General features: G+C 53.8%; 1 protein-coding gene across 4 annotated transcripts; it reads right to left on the minus strand.

Moving 5' to 3' along the window:
* Positions 1 to 1,475: 1,475 nt before the first annotated feature.
* Positions 1,476 to 27,578, minus strand: LDLRAP1 (low density lipoprotein receptor adaptor protein 1). Of its 4 annotated transcripts, none has more exons than XM_077150777.1 (9): positions 27,429 to 27,578; positions 17,665 to 17,807; positions 16,799 to 16,911; positions 14,322 to 14,436; positions 7,924 to 7,996; positions 7,437 to 7,523; positions 6,717 to 6,847; positions 5,246 to 5,280; positions 1,476 to 3,562 (listed from the first exon to the last, which is right to left on the minus strand). In XM_077150777.1, exons 2-9 carry the CDS (start codon positions 17,731 to 17,733, stop codon positions 3,418 to 3,420), a joined length of 768 nt encoding a protein of 255 aa, XP_077006892.1. In that variant the 5' UTR covers positions 17,734 to 17,807; positions 27,429 to 27,578; the 3' UTR covers positions 1,476 to 3,417. The 4 variants fall into 4 exon arrangements, with proteins under 4 accessions (XP_077006892.1, XP_077006891.1, XP_077006893.1 ...); XM_077150776.1 differs by lacking the exon at positions 27,429 to 27,578 and adding an exon at positions 26,651 to 26,854 and having other exon boundaries at positions 5,246 to 5,277; XM_077150778.1 differs by lacking the exon at positions 27,429 to 27,578 and adding an exon at positions 26,651 to 26,728 and having other exon boundaries at positions 17,665 to 17,835.
* Positions 27,579 to 27,842: the final 264 nt, after the last annotated feature.

Consider the following 27,842-nt stretch of genomic DNA (forward strand, 5'->3'; position numbering starts at 1 on the left):
AACATCCACCACTGAAGCTGAAGGTCACATCCAATCTGAAAGGTGACTTCGTTCTTCCCGGCTTCATCTGTTATGCATGAAAGAGCAGACGGTGGGTGCTCGGGATTTATAATTTGAGACATCCGGCGACTAAAGCCATTGGCGAAATTTAAACTGAAAGATGAACTTGTTGGTGTCTTTTCGGATTATGGGAGACAAAAAAAGGAGAGGATTTCTCAGTCATCTTCGATCCACTCAGAATTCAGTGAGTCTACCCGATGGCCGACATCAGAAGGCTCTGGCCCTAGGTCTCAGACATTGTAGATGTCTGAGTTTGAAGAGAAGAGAGATAAATGCCCCAGGAGACCCCACTGCTGCGGCTGAGCCAGTGGGGGGGGGGGGGGGGGCAGGGACACGGGGAATCCCTGGACCTCAGCACCTAAGAGTTTGGAGAAAGAGTGGCCTTTCTGAAGGTCACTGCAGACAGACAGGAGGACACAAGCAGCTTGACTACAGAATTAGCTTCTGGGAGGCCAGGATATCGCAGGGTGGAAGGTGGGAGATCTGAGCACAGACAGCAGCTCTGCCAAGTAGGCCAGGGATGGCCCTGGACAGCTGCCCCCTTCCTTGCCAAGCCATGGTGCTCTTGGCAATCAAAGGAGAAATACCATTTAGGTTCAATGGGATCATAATAATTAAATTAGTTAATAAGAGCCTAACACAGTGCCTGGCACATAGCTAATAGTAGCTATCCATTTCACTTTATCTTTCTTAAACAAATTGCCCTTTGCTCTGTGATAACCTTTTCCCCATTCCCCAAGGGCCATCACATGCTATTGGTCACCTTTGCATTTCACAAAGCCCAGGGAGGTAGAAAGGGCAGGGGGTTAATGTACCATTTTTTGCAGATGCGGAAGCTGAGGTTCACTGCCTCCAAGTGGAAGAAACAGGCCGCTAGATCTTGAGTCTCCTAGGCCACTAAAACCCGCTTCCCACCAGTCCTACCCCAGTCTGCAGTCACACTAGCCACACGTTCCGAGTTCACATCCCAACACTGAGCCCCTGTGTGGTTCATTTTTGAGTCTTTCATGTGAATACATGTCATGGCCCCATTTCAGAATGAGGGGATTGATGGACATTTTCCTCCCCAGGACAAAAGGACATGTGGGCATACACAACTTCAATACATTTTGGGGAGGGAGGGAAGTGGTCACAGACCCCCTTGGACATAAGGTTTTCAGAGACCCCTTCAGTGCAAACACATTGGGTGGCTGGTGTTGCCTCAATCACCCAGAAGTGACCTCATCAAGCACATCCTCGCCTGCTGGGTGCAAAGTGGACTCCCCTGGCCTGAAGCCTAGTATCCTCTCACTCTCAGTGCTGCACCTGGGGGTGTGGCCTGGCCAGGCCAGTGGTCACTGCTGCCCAATCACCGAAGGCAGGAGCTGTCGCATGCTGCGCCTCCCCACCGGCCATTTCCCTGGCCCCCAGGCCACTCCATCCAAGTACTGTTTGCATTTCAAAAACAGAATATTTATTGTTTTTTCTTCATTAGAACTTCCTTTTCAGCGTCCCAAAGTAAAGCATAACCAAGCCTTACCAGACACGTGGGGAACACAGTAACAGCTTGTTGACAAGGGACCGAGACAAGGGTCACTGTGGCTCACGCAAACACAGCATGCTTTTCCCCAGGATCCCCGACACCCCCCCCCCCCCCCCCCCACGAAGGAGAGTCTCCGTCATGCCCAAACCTGGCTGCCATGTGACGGACATGGAGGCTGGGACCAGGGAGGCCTGAGGCAAGGAGGCAACAGGAGCAGGGGCCAGGAAATGACGATCCTATCTTGATGAAGACCCTATAAATCCCCACCCCCCACTTAAATAAGTAATTGAAGAAGTGGTGTGGTTTTTTTTTCCGGGATCTGGCGAAACCTGCTCCAGCAGACGTGAGCTCGGCAAAGCCAGGCCCACGGAGGCACCTCGGGATGGAAAGATGCTCCTGGCCCTGCTGGGTTTCAGGATGCTGGGAGCTCTGCAGGGGCGGAGCGGGGAGGAAGGAGGGAGGTTCTGCAGACAGACGGCTGCTGGTATGCCCCACCCGGGGTCCCAGTGTCAGGAAAGAGAACAGCAGGATGCCTACGGAGTTTGATTTTGTTTCACCCTCTGAATTAGCAGGCTTCAAACACTTTCATCCTCACGGAAATCAACAGTGAGACAGTTAGCAGGGCACAAAGGCTATGCCAGTTCTGTGTAGAAAGGCACCAGATGGTTTGTTATGAAACACATTTTGGTCAGAAAATAGCTGGGGTTTTTTGGTTCTTGGGAGGACAACAAAGCAGGAAAAAAAAAAAGTAAGTGTTAGCAGGGGGAGGTGGGGGTGGAGAAAGCAGCTTTGGCATCAGATCTGGGTTCTACTCTTAACCCCACCCCTCTCCTGCTCACGGCCTCAGTTTTCTCATCCATAAAATGGCAATACAACATCTTTCAGCAAATATAGGTGTTAGGTTTTACACATCATCCCAGAAAGTATGGGGAGGCAGGGCTCAGAAAAATTCCCACATACAGATACAAACCAGAACAGAAGAAGTCGACGACCTGGCCAGTTGGAGGGGTGGGGCAGGGGGACCCCCAAAGGGGTCAGCACACAGGGGTGACCACCACTGTCACGGTCAGACCCTGGCAGTCCGTAGGCAGCTGGTTCCAAGCATGGGTGGGGGCCATCATAGGGACTTTGGGCCCCTTCTCGTGGCAGAAGGGCTGTGAGAAAGCTTTGTTCAATGCAGCACCATCGAGGGGGTCCCCGCTGGGGGCCACACCTGCTGTCTGCTTTAAAGTGCCAAGCTACATGTCATCTTTGGTCAGGGCCAACCCGTCTCTGAGAGCCACTGGGTCCAGGGGCTCAAGCCCAGCCCGCTGGAAGCCCTGAGGAAGGCGAGCTTGAGGACACAGTCCTCTCCCGAGAATGTGGTGCCATTCTCAGCAGAAGACGGGAATCCAACCGCTTTTGGTTAAGGGGCAAGGAAGCCTCCAGGGAAAGCTGGGTCCTTAGAAAGAAAGAGGGTACAAGATATGCTTTGGTCACTGTCCTTACACCCACAGCCAGAACGGAGGTTGCTGGATACAAGAGAGAGCAGGAAGCTGGTTATAACACTGCACACGTTACACAGTGGGAGACGTGGCTGACGCAAAACTGGCTTCCGAGCATAAACCAGGAGAGTTACTGAATAAATATTCAAGGCATCTTTCAGTTCTTAGAGAAAGCAGGGTTAAAAAAATTCTTTTCCCCCCTGCTTCACTGGCAACAGCTTTGATCTGAAGGCTGACGGTGTTGTGGTCCAGAAGAGGGAAGGACGGTGGGTGGTGGGGTGACTCCCCCACCGCAGGTGGCTTTGGTCCATTTCATGTAGTGGTCAGGTCTGCTCCGCTTGCCTCGGGCCCTCAGAAGCTGAAGAGGTCGTCCTGCTCGGAGCCACCACCACCAGGCTTGTCCCAGTCAACAGGTGAGAGGCACTGGGCATAATGCATGTCCTGGGCTGTCAGTCCCGTGTCCAGGACCTGAGGGTTTGTCCGAGATTGGGCGAGCCTGGAAGGCAGAGCCGTGTGAGCCAGGGGCCCAGGCAAGGGGCTGGTGGGGCCTGAGGAGCCAGGCTAGCATGGCCAGCTCCACAGCAGAGGCGGGGGAGGTCAGGGGGCAGGGAGAAGAATGCCAGGACACAGAAGCCAAAGAAGAAGCCTCAGATGCCAGAGGAGGTGGAACCTCAGACCTCAACGGCCTCCCTTGAGGGCCAAAAAGCTTAGAGAACAATGGGGCAGGCGGAGGTACTCCTGCCACCAAGCAAGGGAGAGGACCCACGTCATGCCACGACGCCACCAGCACATGCCCAGGAAAGAAGGGAAAGGGTGATGCTAGCCACAGGCCGTGACGGAGCCAAGCCACAGAAGAGAAACTGGCACAGCCCTTTGGGCTGCGACTATGTTCAACACAGTGCTGTTCAAAACACAAATTTAAAAAAGGAGACACCTAAATTTCCAAAAGCATTGTGGGGAAATAAGTAAATTACAGTCTGTCATTAAAGGAATTTCACATAGTCAATGAACATGGTGTTTACAAGGAGTTTTTAACACCCTGGAGAAACGCTTTAGATACATCCACATTAAGTAAAAAACCAGGATAGCAAAATGCAAATAGGATGAGTTGATCAATGCAAAAAAAAAAAAAAAAAAGCATATAAGATTAGCATGAATTAAGCCAAAAGTCTGGGCTGTGGGATTATGGGATGAAGCTATTTGCAATTATTTTCTGTTTAATGCTTTGCTGACTTCCGAAACTATTAATAAAAGACATGTGATACTTAAATAGCCTAGAGAAAGCAAACAGAGGGTTTTCTTCAAACGAGGGGGTATGGTCAGCCAGTACATAAAAGATGGTAAAAAGAATATCTGGGCCTCCCTGAAGAGGCCACACATGACTCAGCCAGGGCTGGGCCTAGGGGTTCCCATCCAGATGGAAGGCGGAGAGGGGTGAGGGGGAGAGAGAAGGCCAGAGGGTTAGATCTGCAAGCTGATGGCCCAACCCTAAACAAAGCCTCTGGAGGGGAGGTGGGTGGCTGTGGGTGACTGCTGAGGGTCCCAAGGGAGAAACGGAGGCCTGACTGGCCAGGGTCTAGTGCTGAGAACCCAGAGCTGCCCAGGCCTCAGCTGTAGACATCCTGGTGGCACATTCCTAAGCTAAAGGTTCTGGATGACCCCTAGGAAAATGGGGAAATGCTACCACCCTCAGGCTGTACCAAAATAGCTCCTCGCTGTGCCTGATATTCCTCCCAATATAACAATCCAAGGGCTTAATTAAGTATTGCCTTCTCCCTGCCCCTTTTCATAATTGCAAAAACTCTGGTGGGAACAAAGCCTGCAAAAAAGCCAATTTCTGACAGCTGTACCAGGCGGCAGAAGAAGAAATCAACTTAAGCTAGAGTGTTTAGTTCAGTTTAGACTGTTGTAGAACAGCCACCAGGAACAGCTTTTGATTCAACAGCAAGAGCTTTCTAACAGCTCTGACCTATCCTGGAAGGGACTCCCTCACCAGACACTGTGCTCCCCACCCCTGGTGTTATCCAAGCAAAGGGGGAGGGAATTCTTGCTCTGGAGGAGGTCTGAGTGCCTCATGTTCTCTTACATGGCAAAGGGCCCCAGGAGCAAAGGGCAGGCGGGACCAGTTCACAAAGGCAAGGCCCCCTCCCCCCAGCACAAGGAACCCAGCTCACGTTACCTCGAAAATGCTTCGTCCAGGCCGTCATCCAGCTCCTTAGGGAAGAGAAAGCAGGGGGGTGAACCCTGAGTGGTGGAGCCCATGCTCACAGCCTGGCCTGTCCCCAGCCCCAGGTAAGCGACGAGATTAAGGACACAATGTAGGAGTCTGGCGGATACTTGGAGGAACAAGCACGGGCAGGCCTCTCACCTGGCTGCTGCCAGCAGCAGCTCAGTCCACCAACACAGCACTTGGGGTGTGGGGTCCGCTTGGGCTGGGAGTAAGGGACGCGTGCTGCAGGGCAGCTGGAGACTGGGTGAGTTCAGTTCCCAGCTTGGCCACCACCTAGCCATGAGACCTTAGGCAAGTCCCTGCTGCTCTTTGAGAGTCAGCTTTTCCTGCCATAAAATGTGGGGGTTGGACCAGATGGTTTCTAAAGCTTTCAAATTACAAAAGGAAAAAGTGAGGAAAGAGATTTTCTTGCTTTTGTCTACTTCCAAGAATCAAACTTAAATTCCAAGCCCATGACGGATAACTAATGACAGGATCCCAGGGCCCAAGTGGAAAAACGAGGGCTGAGGATGGGCAAGTGGCAGATGGTTTCCAGGCAGCGGAGAACAGGCTCAAGGGACACTCAGGTGCTCCTCAACTGCCAGGGGGCCCCGACAGGTTTTCAAAGCAAATTCCAGTCCCTCGATGGTCTGGAGTTTTTTAAATTAAAGTGACATGACAAGTGAAGTAACATGTGATTCTGCACTGGATCCCGAATCAGAAAAAGGACACTGGTGGGACACGTGGAGAAGTCTGAATAACGTCTATAGATTATATAATGGTACTGTATCAATGTTAATTTCCTGCTTTTGATTATTGTAATATAGTTATATAAGATGTTAACATTTGAAGAATTTGGATGAAGGGTGTACAGGAATTCTCTGTACTATTTTTGTAACTACTTTATAAGTCTAAAATTATTTCCAAATGAAAAAATTAAAAAAAAATTTAAATACAAAAAAAAATTAGGTTCCTCTGAGTGATTTTGCAGGCAGAGGTCACAATCCTCGTTGACGGGAGGCAAAAGCTGAGACATAAAGAGGTCAGGGGGCTTGCCCCGAGTCACACAGTGACCACCCAGTCTCTGGCTCCGAATTCAGATGGCCAAGGGGGGAGGGGTGCCAGGAGCAAAGCTTGCCCACGCCAAGAACAAGGGAGCCTTTGGCTGGTCCTGTGGTGGGAGGCTCAGGCCAAGAGGCCAGACATTGTGAGGAGATAGCTGTGCTGGGAGCCAGGCCTGGTGGGGACACAGCCCCGGGTTCAAAGGGGACATTGTTCGCCCCTGCCCTGCCTGGGTGCTGCTGGGCTAGGTCTGATCATCCGCAGGCCTGCAGGTCATGTGTGCTGGGGCCTGGGCCCCAGAGCTGCCTCAGGCCTGGTCCAGAGATCAGGCTGCAGCTCGCTGCATCCCTGCAGGGTCCCCAGGCCCCCAACCACTCACCCAGACCACACTGCTGCTGCCCAACGCTGGCGGCCGTGGGGCCTCGTCCATGCTAGGAGTGTTCGCACTGACCGTGGACAGCGGGGCCTTGGCTATCTCCTCCAAGTCCAGCAGGTTCCCGGTGACAACCACTGCGGGGTGCGGCCACGAGTGTCAGTGGGAGATGAGGTTCCTCCTCTTTGCCCCCCCACCTCCCACCCCCACCCCGGAGCCTCCTGCACCGTCCCTGTCCTCACTGCCCCCTCGTGCATGCCCTGACCCTGGCCTATCAGGAAGGGCCCCACCCTGGCACCAACCTTGAGAGCTGCCCACAGGGTGAGGGCCTCACCCAAACTAACGGTTTAGACCAGAACTTTTATATCCACGGCAATTGCCAAGTTTTTTTGACAACAGGATGTCAAGTGTGTCTAGAGAGGTGCATGTATTTGTGTAGGAACATACCTGGAAGAACAGGCACCAAAGCAAGTTTTTTTCTTTTTTCCTTTTATCTACCTTTCCTAGTTTATCTATAACGAGCATTCATTATTTATCTAAAAACAAAATTGGGCGGGCCACGGTGGCTCAGCAGGCAAGAATGCTTGCCTGCCATGCCAGAGGACCCGGGTTCGATTCCTGGTGCCTGCCCATGTGAAAAAAACAAAGAAGAGTTTGCCCCGGCTCAGGCGGGCATGAGGCCTCTGGGTGAAGCCTAGTCTGATCCCTCCCCTGCCCGAGACTCACGGCTCTTCAGCAGCGGGGTGCTGTCGCGGCAGGCCCCGCCTGGGATGTCCCCTCCCTCCTGGCTGGCTTTTTCTCTCTTCTCTTTCTCTGCAGAACCAAGGCACAGAATGTTGGAGCCTCAGATCCCCAGTACTATGTCCCCAGAAACCACCAGGCAGGCTCTGGCCAATCTTAGGACACAGGTTTTGGGTCACCAGCTGGGAGGAAAGAAACCCTGCAGATTTCATTTCATCCTCACAAACACCGTGGGGGTGGGGGTGGGGGAGAGCAGGGAGATGGCTTTCTCATTTTTCAGATAGGGAAACTGGGACTCAGAGAGGAAGGGACCCATCCAAAGTCACAAACAGGGTAGGTGGTGATGAGGCAGGGAGCGAGTCCAGGTAGGGCTCCAGGGCCTGCACCCCCCACTCCCACTCTGTGCTCCCTGTCTGCCTTCTTCACCACCCCCTCCCCCTCCCCCAGCCCCGAGGTTAGAAGGAAGACTCACCTTCCTTGGACACCTGCCAAAACTCAAAGGCGACTTTGAAGGCCTGGGCTACTGTAAGGGTGACAGCCTGGGCCTGAAAAACAGGAAGCAGGGTGGAGTGGCGTGAAAGCCAGGGAAGAGTAAGACTGAGCTGGAGGGGTGGGGGCTCCAAGCCAGACCTGCCTAGGCTTCTTCCCTGCAGATTCTGAGGGCTCCATCCCTTGCTCTGGAATGCCTGATGGGCAGAGGCAAAGTTCTGGCCCCTCCCAGGTCACCAAAGCCACCTGAGGTGTACTGAGGCCACCCCAACCCCTCCGTGACGCCATGGGACCCCACTCCATCACCCCAAGCCCAGCCAAAGTTCCGCACTGCCAGCAAACAACACCCTCATTCCAGCCTTTACATCTCTGCAAAAATGCTTCACCTCCATTTTTTGCCTTACCCTTTGTGCTTTCCTAAATCCAATCAACTTTGAGGCTTACTTCCTCCAGGAAGCCCTCCCTAACTACCGGAGGACTTCATGTGCTAACTGAGACCTTGGAATTAGAGGAAAGAAAAGCCAGTGTTGGGCCCCACTGCCACCCCACCACAGCCCCCTTTATGAACCACAGCCAGACTGATTAGTACTATGCCGGCTCAGAGTGCTTCTAACTGGATCCCTGAAAGGCAGGAGGAGGGTGACTCATTTCCTGGCAGGAGCAGGATGTCAGTGAGTGCCTGTGGCAGGGGACCGTTCAGGCTGTGATCCACCTCATGAGGAGACCATTCCCACACCTTGGCTTTCACCCCTGGGGAATTCCCATTCCCCTTCAAACCCAGCTCCAATGTCACCACCTCTCGAGAGTCACCAGCACTGGGTTCCTACAGCCCTGGCCACCTTCCTCAGGCATCATGTGCATCTGACAATGCCATCGGCTTACAGACGTGTGTCACCCCACCTGGGTGCTCCCTAAAGGCAAGAACCAGGTCTAAACACCTCTGTCCCCCAGAGCAGGGCAAATCCTTCCTGAGGTGCCGACAATGCTGAGCTGAGTGTCCCAGGGACAGGACTCCTGGGCCAAGGCCTCCCCCCACCCCACACCTAGCTCAACCCCTGCCTCTCAGCCTCCCCAACAGTGATTCCAGCTCAGGGTTAATCAGCTCAGTTTCTGGGTGTAGAAAAAATCCCAGTGCTTGCAGCTGGAGCTGGAAGCACAGAAAGCTTCCTTTGGAAAGGCCAGGCCTGGAAAAGAAAGCACCCACCTCGCTTTCAAGTGCACAGCAAGTTCAAGCCTAAGCAGCCTCAGCCCCACTCCCTCTCCACCAGACAACGCGATTTAATTGAGAAATGAATCTGTGGCTACTGCCTTTAAGACTCTTAAAAAAAATAATAAATTCCTAAACAAGCTGACTGATCCATGCCAATTAAACTTCACAAAGTATAAAATCTCATTTGAATGTCTCCATCATTTACATTTTTGATGGAAGTACAGGCGCTTTATGGCAAAACTTAAATATGGTAATTAAGTATGAAACTCCTCACAGCTGTTTACAATTTAAGCTGTCACGTCTGAATCAAGCTTAATAGATCCAGTTACCATTGAGAATTGCCCGTGAACTAAAAATAGGGGGTAATTACCAGCCAGAGTCAGACTGCTATATACCCAAGCAAGGGTTGGTCACCCAAAGTGGCAGGGATATGGAATCACCATTATTTTTCGTCTCCAGAAAAACTGGGGGGCACAAGCTCGAGGCTGTTTTTGCATGTATTAGTGGTTCATTTGCATACATTCCCACCCTTTCACCCTGAAGTCCCAAGCTGCAAGTTAAACCAAATATAACCCAAGATGTGAATGTGCAGGTGGCTGCAAGCCCAGGCTGGGCAGGGATCTGGGCGTGGGGCTGGGGGTGTGGTTGTAGGAATCTGGGCTTGGCATTAGATGCAGGGACTGCTCAGACCTGCGGGTGGGGAGGCTTTCCTTCCTCAACTGCTCGGCCATGATTGCCCCTCCTCTCAGTGCCTCAGGCTTGCAGTTCTGTCTTATTACTATAACCAGGTTCTACCTTGGCCAGTTCTTTGTGTCTCTCTCTTACTCCCAGTGAATTTAGGAGCCAGTGAATTTAGGGATGAAGAGTTGGGCCAGCACCTGAGGTCCCAGGTCCCAACTTGGTATTGAGACCGAGTCGGGCCACATGTCTCCTAGCAGTCCCACTGCCCCAGAACCGAGCCTTGCACAAAAGCAATACTTCCAAACGGCAGGCCATGGATGCAAGAGGCTGAAAGCAACAAAACTGGATGAGAAGGGGGTGACCAGCAGACGGCGCCATGTGCCCTGTCATCCGACAGGAGTCCAGGATCCACGGCAGCCAGGCTTCAGGAAGACAGCATCATCTTGATGCCTTGATGTGGACATTTTCATGGCCTCAAGAACTATAAACTTGCTAATAAATTCCTACTGCTAAATGCAAACCCATTTTATGGTATCTGTTTTGAGAAGCTTTGCAAACTAGAACAGATTGTGGTACCAAGAAAGTGGGGTACTGCTATTGCGAATACCAAAAATATTTTTAAAAAGGAGGGCAGAGGGCTTTGTCATTGGGTGGTGAGTAAATCCTGTTAGAACTGTGAGGTGCTTGATCGAAAAAGCCTAAAATGCTTTGAAAAGACTGTTGGTAGAAATATGGACAGGAAACATACTTCCCATAAGGCCTTAAGACAGAAATGATGAATGTATCACTGCCAACTAGAAGAAAGGTGACCTTTGTTTTAAAGTGGCAGAGAACCTGGTAAAATCGAGTCCTGATGTCAAATGGAAGGCAGAATTTGGAAGCAACGAGCTTAGATATTTAGCTAAGGAGAGTTCCAAATTAAATATGAGAAGTGCAGTCTGGCTTCTCCTTGCAGCTTACGGTGAAAAAGAAGAAAGGGATAAGCTGAGAACTGAACTCCTGGGCACAAAGAAACCAGAAACTGATGGCTTGGAAAATTCTGAGCTTCCAGAAAGCAAGATCCTGGAGAACAGTGCTCCCTGTGAGGATTTAACTGAACATGGATCTGTCAGTCATTTCAGCACAAGTCAGGATCGGAGATGCAGTTATCCAGAAAGGATTTGTGGAAAGTTCTTTTGTCTGATGGTTTCGACCCGTGTACTACCTGTGAAGCCGACAATGTTTTTGCAAGATCTGTATGAATGGAATCTCTGCCCGCCTGGACTGAAAGGGACAGACTTGAAGAAAAAATAAAAGGCAGAACCATGAAAGCTGAGGTCTGAACCAAAGATATCTCAGGCCACAAATGCAGACCCACCCACGCATGTGAAAGGATGAGCGTGCCCCGGAACTTGGAGAGGGGGGGGACTTCTGCCCCCTTGTTCAGGAAGTGTTACCACCTGTTTTCTCAGATGCCTGGGAGACTGCTGAGAGCTTGGCCGTCACCCCAGTGTTTGATGAGGGTGGAGTCTAGAGTCCAGCCGCCACCCCAAGGTCTAAAGATGTGGGAGCCCTCACCCCAGTACTCACAGAGCACTCGGGTGCTGGACAAGCACTTGCAAAGGGTGGGGCAGCCACTCCCTCAGCTCAGAGCAGAAAACATCATTCCAGAATGATTCTCAGACCTAGAAATCTAATGGCACATGCCCTGTAGAGTTTCGGAATTGTCTGGGACCCATGACCTCAGTTTTCCAGTTTCTCCCTATAGGAATGGGAATGCTCATCCTATGAAAGTTGCTCCATTATATATCGGAAGAAGGTTAACTTGTTCCCTTAAGTTTCACAGGTCCACAGCTGGAGGGGAACTGGGTCCCAGGACAGACCACACGTATAATCAATTTTGATGAGACTCTGGATTTAATATTGTTACTGAAATGATTTAAGGCTTTTGGGATCTTGTGATGGGATGAATGCATTTTGCATATGGAAACAACACGTCTTTTGGGGGTCCAGAGGGTGGGGTGTGGTGGTTTGAAGTTGTACGTACCCCAGAAAAGCATGCTCTTCAAGTTAACCCATTCCTGTGGATGTGGACCCACTGTGAGTAGGGTCTTTTGGTTTGAGAAGGATCTTAACATGTTAAGATGTGACCACCTCATTCAGAGTGGATCTTAACCCTCTTACTGGAGTCCTTTATAAGAGAATGAAATTCAGGCAAAGAAAGAGAAAGCCACGGGCACAAGAAGCTGAAAGCAAGGAAATCCAGAGGAGAAGGGGGATGCCAGCAGAAGCCACCATGTGCCTTGCCATGTGACAGAGGGGCTCAGGATTGCCAGCAGCCAATCTTGAGGAACAAGTATCAACTGATGATGCCTTGATTTGGACATTTTCACAGCCTCAGAACGGTAAACTCGTAGGCTAATAAATTCCTATTGCTAAAAGTAAACCCATTTTATGGTACCTGCTGTGAGTAGCTTAGCAAACTAGAACACATGATTAGAAAGTTTAAAAGAATTTTTAGAACAATTGAGAGACTGCTATTGATAGCGTCATGGTCCCTAACACTGAAGCGGTAGTTTATAAAAACACATTGCATTTACGAGTGCTAAGTCTTAACCTCCGTCCACATGCTCTACAAATAAAGATATTACCAAAAGCAAAAAAGTGAAAAACAAAAAAGCAATACTTCCAGGAACACCAAATGGCTGCAGGAGGGACAGCCCCGTCTCACCCTGCCCCAGGTAGAGGCTGAGGGTCCACTAAGGCTTCAGGGGCTATCACTGTGCTGTGAGTGCAGGCCCAGTGCCTGTTCTGCAACCCAGAGCCAGTAACCCCTAACTCCACCTGCACTTCAGAACTTAGACACTGAAACGTTCCCTGAGCCTCCCATTGGACAGCTGGAAAGTTACTTAGTAGACAGCCTTATCCTGGCCGTGTGCAAAGAGGAGCCACTGGGGGAGCGAAGTCTGGGTGACTGAACTGAATAGGTGGGTGACCCAAAAAGAACTCTCTTTGGAACCTCTCTGCCTCCACCCTGGAGGGTCATAAGCTCATGCTTTGGGGAGCCCAGCAAAGACCCGTGGGGATGTGGAGGGCAGACTACATCAACTTCCAAGTTCAAGGCCCCCTGCAGGTAACTCCACGTTGTTACTCACCCCAGGCTCATCCATCATACCATTTAACTCTGTACCTCAAAGTCCTCACACCCATTATTTCCTGTGCCTGGAGCATATTCACCCTCTCACCACCCCTAGGTGCTTCCTCTCTGCCTCCAAACTCCTACTCATTATTCAACCCTCAAAGCCCAACTCAAACTGTCTCCTCTGGGAAGTCTCAATGACCCCTCCCAAGGAGATTCAGTAACCTTCACCCCAGAAGCACGGCCCCTGTATTCTAGCCACTGAATCCGGGTTTGTCTCCTGATTCACTGACTTGTGCACATCTCAATGGCCAATACCCTGGGTCCCTGGCGCCCAACACAGATCTCAGCCCAGGACAGGCAGCAGCAAACACCTGCGGAGGTATCCGCCAGCAGGTGGGTGGTCAAGTTTGAGGTACTGATTTCGTCTTGTCTCCTCTTCAGAAACCTTCACGAAGCCCTGAGAATCTCAGGATTCTCATCACGGAAGGCCACAAGGCCATTGGCAATGTGAAGTCGGGCTCAGGTGAGTCACTGTGAGCTACAGGACACCACCTTGCACCAGGTAGGCAGTCTGTTTACACCCACTGGACTGGGATCACCCCCTTGAAAGGGGAGGGGGTGGCCCAGATGAGAAAGGGTACAGGAAAAGGGTACCCCGAGCCAGCCTGTCAGCCCTGAACACAGAAAAAAACATGCTAAGAAAAAGGAACAGTCTGGGCCTGGGGAGTCCAGCAGCAGCCCTCTCCTCTACCCAATCGGGCCTGTGCAGTCAACTGCCAAGCAAGGGTCAGGCTCTGTTTTCCTTAGTAACTGACCTCTTGGTCTGCGGGCAGGGTGATTTCTTTTAGGCCTGTCTAAAGTCCTCAGACCCTGGGCCAAGCTTTGAACCACTGTGCCAGAACATGCTTCCCACCTTCCACCCCCAAACCCCACATCGCAGAGAAGCCCTCTGTGTCTTGGAACCCCACCCTCTCCACTCCCCTCCACGGCCCACACTCTGCAGCAATGCAGGCTGTGAGCGATGGCCAGCTGCCCCTGCCCGGCGCTTGCTCCAGTCACTGGGGAGGAAGAGATGAACAATGGGGACATAATGAGCTTGTATTTTTAAGTCTGTGTGGCCTCATACGAGACAAAACTAAGAGTCACTGTCTTGGAAACAAAGCTATCATGAGAGAGTTCAGGGCCCTGGGCACAGTGAGGCCCCAGGTGAATAGCTGGCGACACTGAGTCTGCAAGAAAGGCACAAGGTGCGCAAAAGAAACTGAAGCCTTTCCAGAACTTTGGATTCTGCCTCCCCCACCAGGGAGCCCACCAAGGCTGCCAAGGCAAAGCTAGAGCCTCCCCGAGTCCCAATCCAGTCCCCACTGACCATTTTCCGCTTAGTGCAGAGGAAGGCATGGCACTCGAGATTCTCGTTCTGCTGGCTCTGAGCAATATATGCAAACACCTTGTCATGCATCTTGTCTGCCGTACAGTAGGAGATCCTGAAAGGCAAGTAGGAAGTGTCACGAGCTCCCAGCACAGGGGCCGGACCACAGCTGGGATGCCCCAGGGGGCATCTCCCCTGAGTTCCAGAGAGCCTGTTATCCTCACCCCACCAGGATGAGACTCAGGAGAGATGGCCTTGGCTTCCAGGCCGGGCATCTTGAGCCATCCATTGGGGAGGCATCCAGGCCAAGTAGGCACGTGATTTAACCCTGCAGTGTCTGGCCACCACCAGGGCCCCCAGGGAATCTGAGGACCAACCGAGCATCTGCCTCTAGGCAGCCTCTGACATAATCTGTCTCCCTCTTGCCCCTCAGAGATGATACCAGACTTTTACTATAGCAGTCAGCTCCAGGAAAGTTTACCCTATCTCCTGGAATATAATCATTTCAAAGCCAAGGAAATTTCATGCTCTGAACGGTCTGAATCCTGTCCTCTTCTCTCTAGCCAGCATCTCTCATGCTTCACAGAACATGCTGGTTACGGGAGGCCTATAGGTGATACTGTAAACCCCAATCCTGGGCAAAAGCAGGACACTTCTCACTTGCATTCCACACTGAACCCCCACCCCAAAATAATCATAGCTGAGCCCGTATCACATGCCAGGTACTGTGCCAAGAGCTTTATCAGTACTGCCTCATTTAAGTCTCACAGCTTCCCTCTGAGATGGGTTCCATTATTATCCCCACTTTTCAAATGAGGAAATTGAGGCTCAAGGTCTCAAACCACAGAGCTAGAAGCAGAGCTGAGATCTGAACTCACCTGTAGGATTCTGGAGGCTGTAACCACTGCCACGCCGCCTCAGAGGGGTGTGTCCTGACTGCCTAGGAGGGGACACAGGACTCCCCTGGCCTCCCACTGCCCTGTTGGCTTTCCCATCCACGCTCCAGCCCAGAGGTCAGACACACTCAGAGCCACCCCTCCCAGGGTGCCAGGACCCATTAGCAAGTTCTTCTGGAGCGGGGGCCAAGGGTGGAGGAGCTGGCTGTGGGGTTTGGGCATGAACACGCTCTCACAAGGAGCCCTGGGTGTTTCCTCTTCCCCAGTCTCCTACAATACTGGGTCCCCGTGGGCCTTCAGTCTTCCCGTGAGCCTTCAGTCTCCCCATCCTCTCTTACTCGGCTGATCCCTCCACATTGCCCCAGTCATCCGGGCATTGCAATTAGAAGTGGAGCTGGAAGCCCAGAGGTGGAACAGCAACTCAACCCTGTGTGGGCTGAGCTTTAATCACAGGTGTCAACACGACCTGAAATCCGTACTGGCAGAGGGAAAGTGCTCTAGGCCCCCAGCAACTCTTCTTGACCTCAGGAGATCTAGTCTCCAGCCCTAGACACCATTTGTCCTTGTCCCAGAAAAACAGATCCTGCTTTTCTTCAAGTCCCAGCTACCTCCCCTGAGAAGCCCTCCCAGATTTTCCCAGGCAGGTCCGCTTCCCTGCCCCCTTACAAAACACTATCATCCTCTCTCCTACTTCCTCCTCCTATTCTCTCTGAGACCAGAAGTTCCTTGAGGGCAGGAGATGGATCTGGTTCTTCACTTGGTTCAGGCCCCAGCAGAACAGACACTTCGAAAGGCATTGGTGATAGGAAGGCAGAATCAGGAAGATGAGAGGAAGGCACAGGCAGGCTCTAAACCACTCCTGACTTGTGCTCCAGCCAACTGTACCATCTGCTTGGGTACAAAGCAAGAGGGTGGAGAGAAGCCTGCAGAGGGGGGCCAGCTGCACTGAGGTCCCGCCTGTATCCTGGTCCCAGCTCAGCCACAACCTCAAACACGCAGCCTTGGGCAATTCTCTCTGTGGGCTCAGCTGCTCCATCTGTAAAATGAAGCTGGGCTGTCCCTTTGACTCTGAGGTTCTGAGGACTGGGCCCTGCTTCCCTGAGGACAGGGGCCCTCGTTACAGAGGCCATCTGCACTCTGGCTTTGGACCCTGCCTGGGCTTCCCTGGAATGGCTAGCTAGATGACCAGAGCCAGGCTACTCCACTCAGAGCAGAAGGAAAAGGCAGTAACCCTGCAGCACTCTGCCCCAAGCCTGACTCAGCAGCACACAGGGGTGGGCTGGGGGAATGTGGTGGGTTCCAGGCTGGGTAGGCTTCAGCTGCTTATGCTATTGCACCTGGTGTCACAGCCAGGAGCAGCTGCCATTAGCAGAGCACTCACTGAACCAGGCACTGTGCATGCAGTTCTCTGTAGGAGCACAGCGAGGCAGGGTCTGTTTTCACCTCCACTTTATAGATGAGGAAACGGAGGCTCTAAGGTCACCCAGAGAGGAAGCAGTAGAGGGTGGATTCAGACAGGGCATTCCCCCCACCACCCCAAGTGATACTGTGGACGTGGGCCATGCCGCACAGCGCGCGTACCTGTAAATGGACACGTTCTCAATGAGCTGGTTGGTGATGCTGTCAGTCAAGATGATTCCCCGCGGTGACACCTTGACAGTCACCTTCTGCAGCTTCTTCCCACTGGCTTTAGCCTTAGGGGCAGACACAGGTCAGAGGAACTCAACTGCCTCACTTGGGACCCCCCTTGTGAGCTAAGCCTAGCTGCTCCTGGACCCAGACGCAAGGCCTACACAGGGCCCCAGACAGGCTCGGCCCAGGCAGCTGCAGGTGTGATGAGGAAGCCAGCACACTCTTGTAATAAAAACAGAAACAACTACCACTCGATGAGCTCCTACTGCCTGCCAAGCACTGGACCCCACGTCATTCTCCCCAGGAAGAAATGGGCTCAGAGAGGTTAAGAGACTTGCTCCAAATAACACAGCTAGAAGGGAACACGTCTTCTGAGCACTGAGTGGTCCATCACAACCCAGCAGGATGACTCCAGGGTCTCTCTGCTCCACCCACTACAACTACAGGGTCCTGAGCTGAGGGGTCTGAGGCCACCAAGGGAGGTGGACTGAAAGGGTCCATACTTACTCAAAGCTGGGAAGGGGGAAATCTAGTCTCTGGTGGAATACCCTGTCCCCCAGGTCACTGGGCAAGGGGTCAGGTGACAGTTGTGCCCCTCCCTGTCTCCAACACTTGGGCAGAGAGCCTGAGCTGGGGGAGGAATGGGTGGGCAAGGCACGGCCACAACAGCTGCAGAGGACACTGACACTGACCCTCAAGCCCGACTGCTCCTCCAGATACATCCAAGTGGGCAGTAAGAGGCAGGAGCACCTCCATAAGGCTGGCCCTTGGCTCCCGGCTCCACCCTGCAGCCCCCACCCCGACTGGGTCCTTACCGTGGCCACGATCCTCTTGACGGCAGCGGCCGACAGCTCCTCGCCTTTGGGCTGCTCCACCAACGTCATGCCCAGGTACTTGAGGCTGAAGAGCACCCCTTCCAGCAGGGTCTCCCGTGTGTCTGTCCAGTTCTCAGGCAGCTCTGGGCAGGGGAGGACAGGCCTCAGACTCTGTAGACAGGGCCCACCGCCATAGGCTCTCACCAGCCCTGTCTTCTAGGAAACTCAGCAAGAGGCACTGGGGTCACCCCATCTACATTCTTTTAAAGCATTGTTTTTTGTCTTTCCTTTTTGCATGGGCAGGCACCGGGAAGCAAACCCGGGTTTCTGGCATGGCAGGCGAGAACTCTGCCATTGAGCCACCATTGCCTGCCCTATATTCTTTTTATTATTAAAAAAAACAGCTAATCTTTTCTGGTACATGCAGAGCACTGTGGCAAGAAGCTTTATATGACACTTCTATCACCCCCATTTTAAAGGCAAAGACACAGAGCCCCAGGGAGGATAAATAACATAATAAAGTCCACAGGACGGGGAAGTGCAAGAGCCAAGACCCAAATTCACATTTTCACATCCAGAGGCCAAACTCTTAATTTCAACATTAATACTGGCTGAGGGCCTTCCAGGCCATTTTCTTACTTAATCCTTAATGCAACCTTGTGAGGTGGGCACTATCCCCACTTTACAGATTGGAAAACTGAGGCTCACAGAGGCAAAATCACTAGATAAAGGCCACATACAATAAGGAAAGTAATCAGAATTCAAACCTGGGTGCTTCCCTCCATCTGCATGTCCACAGTGACCAACAGGATGACAGCATACATGGGGGCGAGGAAAGGGGCAGCAGCCCAAGGAGGTGGGGGGTGAAGTAAGGGACAGTGGGGAAAAGGGGGAGGTGATTTCACAAATGACGAAGTATGAAGGCCACTTGAATCTGGCAGATCTGGGTTCAAATTCTACCCTGCTTGCCATCGCCTGGAGGGTCTCAGGAAAGTTACTTCCTCTTCAAGATAATAACTGCCTCCCCTGGCTGTGGCAATGACACAGAGCAGGGCACATGGGAAGAGTCCTCTGAAAACTCTGACCATGACTGCTGCCAGGAAGGCTGGGAACTGAGGGGATGAGCTCCACTCACTGGGTGGGGACACAGATCAGGCGGGAAACTGGAAAGAGGCCTCCACTTGCCTCACCCACACCGAGGGCCCCAAGGAGAGAGAGGAGCAGGGGCGGATGCAGTCCTCACCGGCATATGCACCAACCCGGAGGTGTGCCCCAGAAGCTGAGACCCACCTACACCCTACCATTCAGCTGGGAAGCAAGGAGGATGGAAGGAGGGGTTCCAAGGCTCCTCCCAAACCCCTCGTCCAGGAGTACTGAACATGGGCGTTCCTGGCTGAGACACCACATCTGTAGCAGGTGCTTTGGTGCTATTGGGCTCATTCACAGGTGGCGAAACTGCTCTTTAGCCTCCCACACAGTCTTGAATAGAGCAGCATCCAGATGGGAATCAGCTTCCAGGGGCCACTGGGGGGGAGGGTGGCCAGGGCTGCCTCCTCCTGGGGTCTTCGTCAATGGCTCTGATGGAACAGCTGAGGCCTGGCAGGGCCAAGGGTGACCCGACCCCAGCAGCCTGGCTCCAGGCTCCTGCACGGTCAGGAGCACCCCAGCTCCTCTCCCCAGTCTGGGCCTACCAGGAACCTTGTACACCTGCTTCTCCATGGACTTGTCTTGAACAAGTCACTGTCCTTCTCTGAGGCTGTTACCTTTCCTGAAAAGGGGGAAGCAGGGGGTGGTCGCAGGAGCTTACAGGGGAAGCCCATGAACTGAGATCGGGGTGGGCAGGGACTTCTATACTGGTCAGCCAGTAAAGAGGGAAGAACCTGGACAACCCAAAGGCTTCTCTCAGGCCTGTAACACCAGGACACACCTGACAACCCTACCTCCAGCCCCTGGCCCAGTGTCCTCCAACCCTTGTCCCCCCCAAGATTCTGCCCCAACATGCAGTCTGTCCCCACTGTGATGATTCCCGAAATCCAAAGTGAGCCCATCTTCTGTCCCATCAACCAGGAGCCTATTTCATTTGATCTTCAAAAGTAAGGAGATTGAGAGGTTCCCCCATCCTATGCAACTCAGAAACAGGCCTTGCTCTCAAGGAACGAAGAATAACACCCCGCCATCAGCGCGAGCAATGCAACCATTAGCAGCAGCTGTCATCATTCCCACCACCCCCTCATACCCCCTTGCTAGCAGGCACTCGTTCCCATTTTACAGATGACGAAATCAAGCCTCTAGGTCAGCTATATGTCAAACTGCTTACCTGACTCTAAAGCCCAAGCTCCCGACCATTAGGCCATGAGGCAAACTACCTTAATTCCAGCAGGTCAGGGGGATGATCCAGGGACAGGAGCTATTTCCTCTCACTCATCCTAATCCCTGAGGCTTCTCCTCTGCAGGCCAGGAGACCCAGACCACCAACTTTACCCAGACCCCACTAAGCAAGGAGAGCAAACAGCGTGTGCCATGCTCGTTGTGTGCATCCTTGGCAGACATCAATCAAATGCAGTTCCAGCTCCCTCTGATCCATAGAACGGCTTTGAGCAAGACTCCAGCGGGCAACATTGACACAGTGTCAGCCCTGCTGCTCTCATTAGTCACCCCTGCCCTACAGCAAACATCCTTCCTTCCCCCATTTTGATGTCCCCACTCTCCCATTTCCTCCAGCTCAGCCCTCTCCTGGCCCTTCTCCAAAACCACTTCCGCTCCCTCCATTCCCAGGGGCCAAAGCTTGCCAAGGTCACTGATGACCTCTCTGCTGTGAAAATATTCCCCAGTCCTCCTTGACCCCTGAAATGCTTGGCATTTTTCTGCATTTCTCCTTCTCTGAAGTGATCCCTCCTCCATTCTCCCACCTCCTGAGAGAGGGCCCTGGTAGACTAGCACCACTTGTCAGTCTCAGAGACCCTCTGCCCAAACCCCTCATTTGGCAGCTGGTACAACAGAGGCACAGAGTGGGAAGGGACTTGCTCCAGGTCACACAGCAAGTCAGGAAGGCTGACCTCCCAGTCCATACAGGCCAATGTGCATAATGACTGCTCATTTAGAGTGAAGGAGGGTAGAGAACCTCTCAGTCTCCTCTCCCGATACCCCCAGAGGTTCCAACCATGCAGCGCTTCTTCCTCAAAGCTAACTTTTACTTTCCCACTTCTGTGTCTTCGCTCATGCAGGTCCCTCCACCTGAGATGCTCTTCTCCTCTTCATTTGGTCAATACCCCAAGCACCATCTCCTCCTCCAGGAGGCCTTCCTAGAGGCAGCAGAGTTTAGCCTGGTGCTTAAGAGCAAGGGTCCCAACCCTAGAATCCCAGTTCCAACGCTCCAGGTCCGAGTGATTGTGAGTTATTTACACTCCCCGAGCCTCCGTCTTCTCAGCCGCCCAATGGAGGAAACAACAGAGCCCCACTCCCAGGGTTATTATGACCCTTGAATGAGATAATAAAACGAAATAACGAGATGATAAAATGTGATGATTTTGGCAGAGGGCCCTGTCTTCTGATGGGGATGCATCCTTCCTGTCCCTGAGCTGCTCAAGCCTCTCGAGAGGATTTCTGTCCCTTCCTTCCACAGCCACATCACCCACTGCCTCGGAGGGGAAGGGAAGGGCCTGCCATTCATGTTGGCCTCCCCCCAGGAGCTGGTGCAGGGAAGGTGCTCTCCCACCCAGCCCTCCTGCCCAGCCTCATCCTCCCCATCCCCATCCGTCCTGCCCCCCAGGCCCAGCCAGGATGCTCCCCCTCCAGGGAAACCTGTCTCCTCTCCTGTACTTCTGTGCACACGACACGTCTCTTCACTGAGATGTAAGCATGCCTTGTGGTCCACGCCCTAGCCATGAAAACCAGCACCTCAAAGCACTCAATAAATAAAGACACATAGGGTTTTGCCACCACACCCGCCCTGCTCCCGATGCTGCCACCTCAAATGGGGATCCAGCCAGAAGCTGGAGGCCACATGCTCCTTCCCAGGAGGATCCAGGCACTTCAGGAAGAGCTCCCAGAGGCCCCTGGGCAAATGCAGGCCTGAGTCCACAGCCCTGTTCCAGTCCTAGTTATTTTTGGCCCTGTGGTGGGTAATGACTGTGCTATTTTAACTCTGCAATTTTACAGATGACCTGCTGCCGGAGTTAACTGGGGACAGACCATATGCCCAGCCCAACTCAAGCAGCTAACATATGCTCTTTCCTTGTTAAGACCCCCGGCTCAGGAGTCAGAGCTGGGCAGGGTGCCCCAGGGCCCCTCCTGCTGCTCCGAGAGATCCTGCTGGCTGGTGTCTGGAACATCAGCTGTTGTGGTCAAACCTTGGGGAAACCCCCAACCTGAGCCCTGGACTCATGCCTCCAGCCTGGAGGGGAAATGGCCTTGAGACCTCAGAGTGACAATATCAGGAGACTCAAGCTCTAGCCTCAGCTTTGCCCTTCCCTGAAGTGTGGCTGCTTCTTAGAGCCACAATCTTCTTATCTGACAAATGGGTTCGGCCCCTCTCAGGGGGATCATCAGAAAAAGCATCAGGACATGACAAATGATAGGCATATTTCAGAGTGTAAAGTTATTGAGACTGAAACAGAAAACAAACAAAAAAAACAGCAGTACCATTTCCTAATCTACCCCATGGGTTACAGCAAGGATTAAGTGAATTCACACATGAGATGGCCCTGGAACAGCGCCTGGCATATACTGAGGGCCGAAGAAGTGTAAGCCACTATCACCTATGAGGGTCAAGCACGAGAGCTTTAATGTGTCCGCTGCCACGTGCAGCATTTTATGAGAAGAGTTAAGGATGTACTCATGTTCCCACTTAACAGCTAAACAAATTCAGAGGCAATCGCCACTCATTCAGTGTCACGTGGCACATCCCTGGCAGAGCTGGGGCTTGAGTCCTGGCCTGTGCACTAAAGACCCCCACCTTCCTGCACCCTACCCAGCTCCTTTCAGTACCAGGCAGTGGTCAGGAAGGGCCTGCCAACCTGCGGGGCCGCCAGCAAGGAATGTCTGGCTCACCCTCAGCAGGCAGTGGGTGACCTGTGCCTCCTTCAAGCCACAGACCCCCAGCAGCTGCCAGACCAGGGAGGATCAGGATCCCAGCTTCTGGTGAAACGTCCCCTGCTCTTGCCGTTTCCTCTGGCTGGAAAACTCTTCCCCAGATCTGTGTGCCTTGCAGCCTCTCTCCTTGAATCCTCATTTCTGTGCCCCCATTACCTTCTCAGTCCAGCCTCCCAGACTCGTTGCACACACACACACACACACACACACACACACACACACACACACACACACACACACCCGCCAGGGCTGACACTACTGTGCCCTGCCCATCTCCCCTTTGTGCACAGCATTTTTGCACAGGCCACCTGACTTCTGACTGCCAGCCCCTGCTGTGCCACTTGGGGACTCTGTCCGGCTGCTGGAGATGTCCCATGCCCACACAGCCTGGGGGATTAAGAGCTCCCATCCCTGTAGCCCTCCATCATGGCTGGCAGGAATTGTCCCTCAAAAGGAAATATTCGGAAAGGCACATTCCACACTGCCATCCTGAGCTCCCCATGGCATCAAGCTCCAATAAGGGGCCCAGAGTGGTAACCTGCTTTATGAAGTTCACTTTTTTGTTGCCCTTCCCTTCTCACTTCTAATGACGTTTCCTGGGATCTCTTTCCAAATAAATGACTTGCACGCTGGCCCTTCTCTCAGTGGTCTACTTCTCAAGAACCCAAATGAAGACACCATCCTAGCTAATAAAGCCGCCCCCATCCCTCCCTCACACCTTTCCATCAATAACAACCACATCACTTATCTGCGTGCTTGTCATTGTGTACCTCGTCCACCATTTGGTAAAGCACTGGCAGAAGAACGACTCTGCTGGTCACCAGATTTCCCAGCACCCACACTAGTGCCTGATACACTGTCAGTGCTCAATCAATACTTGGGACTGAATAGGCCCCTCCCCAGTCTGCCACCATGAACAAGCTTTACTGGAACCTGTACGCCTCCCACTGGGTCTCTGAAGGGTTGGCAGAAGCCACAAAGGAGCCCAAGGGTCAGAGTGATCCCAGTACCGTTGGAAGGAGAGAATTAAGGGCCTGGGTGAGCCACCCTTCCAGGAGTTGGAAGAAAGAAAAAACCCTGGCCTGAGACTGAGATAAAATATTTATGGCTGTTGAAGAGATGGGGTTAAAAAGCCATGTGTGGGAGAGGGAGCCAGTTCTTCTTCGAGGTCAGGACTAAGTGGAAGACAGGAAGCTGTGAAGTTCATGCAAGGCCTGGGGTGCTGGCGTTGCCGTGTGGCCTTGGGCAAGCTGCCTTCTTTCTCTGGGTTTCAGTCTCTCCATGAATAAAACAATGAGCTACGAATCCCAGCTTTGGGGACCTGGAGGGATGAGAAGCCAGTCACAGGGGTCAGGTCTAACACTGTTCACTGGCTTCCACTTGGCACCACCACTCTTAGCCTGGGAGCGCAGAGCTTCCAGGGCTGGCCCATAACCCCAGGCAAGCTGCCGTCCCCAGCCCGCCCCCACCACAGCCTTCCTCTCCACCCTGTGCCCACCGTTGCCTCAGGCCTGCTGCCAGCTCCTCCCATGGCCACCGGGTCCATATGGCACAGTAAGACCCCTAGGCTGGGGGGGCTGAGTCCAGAGCCAGTGACTCCACCTCCCTGAGCCTCAGTCCCTTTAACTCTAAAATGGGTCTGATGATAAGAATCCCCTGCTCTGTCACCTCACAGGAGCAAAAGAGATCATGGAAGCAAAAACACATGGTTAAGTATTAAATGACAAAAACAATAGCTACCACTTATTGAACTCTTCCTCTGTACCAGGCAAAACACAATTTGATGTAATCCCCACAGAAGAAATAGGAGGTGGGGACTGTGGCTATTTGTAATTTTCAGATGAGGAAATGGAGGCTTAATAAGGAGGGTCAGGGTGGGGCTCTGAAGCCAGATGAGTCTAAGTAAAGAAGGCTCCAGGGCCGTCTGGGCTTTCGGAGGGATGCCCTCCTCTCCAGTTCTCTGCAAATGCAGACAGGCCCTGAGCCCCCAAAACCTGTTCCACCACAGGAATCAGATGGAAGGGGCTGGGGACAGGCCAGGGGAAGAGTGGGAGAGAAAGAAACCACCCATCAGGCCAAGAGGGAGCATTACCATCCACATCTTCTCAACATCCCCACCCCATAATGCAGATGAGGAAACTGAGACTCAGAAGGGACAAGGAATGCACCCAAGGTGGCAGCTGACAGGGAAACTCTACTCCCACCCAAGGTGGCTCCCTTCTCCCCTCTCCAGCAAAGGTGCCCCTAAGCTCCCCTCCCTTGCCCAGGCCCCCCCCCCCCACACACCCTTCCTTCACAGCCAGCTCCCTGGGGGCTGCTCCACCCACCCGTATCCCAGTAGAGAAGCACAGGGTCCCCACTGGAACAGACCCTCATTCTCAGAAGCTGTGGGTGACCCCTACCCCTGGTGGAATTCCACAAACATCTAAAGGGCTACTTTGGAAGCCATGAAGAGTGAGAGGTGACCCTCCCTGGCCTGCCAGGCTCTTATGGGTCCCTGACCTCAGTCCCCCCAGCAGCAGCCCACATTCCCCATGCCAGTCTCCATTCCAGAGGCAGCCAGAGCTGCAACAGCAGAGCTGGGCAAGGGGGTGGGGGGCAGGGCAGGGCAGGGCAGGGCAGGCGCCCTAGGCCCAGACACGCTGGCGCTCCTGGCAGTGATCTGGAAAGCAAAGAGGGAATGGCGTGGAGGGGGAGGAGGCGGGGACAGGGAAACGTGGTACTGGTGGCTCTTCCTGATGGGGAGAGGCCTGGGCTCAGGTGGGTCGGCAGCATGGTGGGGGGGGAGGGCAGGGGGGGAAGCGTAGAGGATTCCTAGGTTTGGCTCCACATTCGCCAGGAAGGGCTGTGTGAGTCCAAGTAAGCGCTCTGCCTCTCTGGGCCTCTGTTTCCACTGGTGAAAAAAAAAAAGAGGGAATTGGGCGGGGTTTCTCAGGCATCAGGGAAAAGTGCCAGGTGACCAGAGTAACTGCAGAAGGCGGGGGAGAGAAGTTAGGGCCCTGATGAGGCCCTCCCTGCCTCCCAGACACCCCAGGGAGAAGGTAACTGCGAGTGAGTCTGCCATTCGCCTGGGCGCCTCCGGGACTTCGTTAGCCACCGAGGAGAAAGAAGGGAAAGGAAACAGGTTTCAAAAATAACTAAGTCGCCAGCTTGCTACCTCGACCCGGTTAGGTGAGGGGACGCAGAGGTCTTAACGACAGTTTGTAAGGAAACCCTCCTCCCCACCCCCAGGCCGGACCTCGTCCCCAATCTCAAGCAGGTACCTGGGTTCACAGGCTCACACCTGGATGGGTCTCTGGGCGCCGGGGTGTCAAGAGATGAACCAGCGGGTTGGACCGGGTTGGGGGGAGGGACAAGTGGGATCCAGCCGCCGAGCGCTCCGCAGGGGCGGGGGCCAGCCCGCAGCGACCCCTGGGCACGCGGCTTGGGAAGACGCCCTGGTCCCCGTGGCCCCGTCCATAAACTCGGCCCTGGGCCCACTCCCCCTCCCCAGGACACGACGCCGCGCTCCTGCCTCCTCCCAGCTGCTCAGGGCGGCGAGGGGTGGGGGCCGAAAGGTGGGAGAGGTGCCGCGCGCCGGTCTCCTGCTGACCTGCGACCCCTTCCCACTGCCGCCTACACCTGGGGACCCCGAGCTTCGGTCTCTCCCCCCTGCGGCTGTCCCTCCTCCTAGGCTGCACAGAGCCTGGGGGGGAGGGGTTGGGGGGACTTGACCCCGGGCGACCCTCCGACCCGGCAGGGCCGGGGCAGGGCTGCTCCTAGCCGCGCGCGCCCCGCAGGGTGCACTGCAGGCCCTGCCTCTCCCCCCGCTGCGCCGAACTCCGGGCGCCGCGGGGGTCCCTGTCGGCCTCGGCCCGACCCCGGCCCGGGCCCCGGGGGACGCGCGCACACTCACTTCGGTGCCGGCCGCCGGCCCCCCAGCTCTGCTTGGCGAGGCTGGGGCTCCGGATCAGCGCCCGCCCGGCGGACTTGAGCGCGTCCATGGCCCGCTCCGGCCGCCGCAGCCCAGCAGCCGCCAAAACTCCTTCAGGAAAAACTTTCCGCCAGGGCCGCGCGGCGCGCGCGCTCCTCCCCTCCCCGCGCCAGCTCCGCCGCGGCGTCCGACGGGGCGGGGCGAAAAGCCGGCCAGGCCCCGCCCCGGACGGCCCGCCCCGCCCATGCCCTCTGGGTGGGGCGCGCTCCCAGTCCTTGCGTAGACAAAGGGCGGCGCCCCTAAAATAGCGAGCCGAAAGCTCAAGACAACTCATGTTTCCTTCTCCGCAATTCCCTTCCTCCCCGACCTGTAGGAGTTGGCAGGTCCGAGAGCCGCCAGCCCCGCCGCGAGACTGACTGCCCCTAGGATTTCCTAGCCAGTCCTAAAGAATGGTTCTGGGAGATCATTTTACAGATAGGAAGACTGAGAGCCAGAGAAGGAAAAGGGCCAGGGGACAGGGGATGCACAAAGCAGTGGAAAGCTTAGAAGGAGAGGGTGGGGGTTTTGGCGCTTTGTAGGTATGGGACTAGAGTGTGAAAGTTTGCTTTAGCAAAACCACGTGAGCACTTTACTCACCCACATAGCAGGCAGGCTGCCCCCTGGCACTCTGGACTGCCTCTGTCCAGCTTTCTCCCCCAGCTAGCCTCAGGAGGTGGCATGGCCTGGTACATTATGCTGTGAGGTATGGGGGAAAGCATACCTCTGATACTGACTCGCTGTGTGACTTCAGGCAGTTCCTTCTTTGGGTCTCGTTCTTATCTATAAAGTGGCTGGCCTGCTGCATACTATTGACCCAGATTCTGCCCCCTTCCTGCAGGTACTCGAGGGACCAAGGAGTCTCCATCCTAGGACTCCTCAAACGCAGGTGTTCTAACTCCAGGATTCTAGAATTCTTACTCTTAGAAATTCTGAGTCTGCCTGTTGGCCTGTGTCAAAGGAGCGAAAGGAGAGTGTATCTGTCCGGACCTTTGACCTGGCTTTTTCTAGGCAGGGTGTCTCAGCAAGGCCAGCCAAACAGAGAGCAGGGGCACGCGAACCCTCACTCCATCCAGCCTCTGCTTGCTCCAGGCTCAGAAACCAGGACCCGGGTTTCTGTGATGGGGAAGAGAAACTA

This window comes from Tamandua tetradactyla, chromosome 2, assembly GCF_023851605.1.
Source record: "Tamandua tetradactyla isolate mTamTet1 chromosome 2, mTamTet1.pri, whole genome shotgun sequence".
Taxonomy (NCBI): domain Eukaryota; kingdom Metazoa; phylum Chordata; class Mammalia; order Pilosa; family Myrmecophagidae; genus Tamandua; species Tamandua tetradactyla.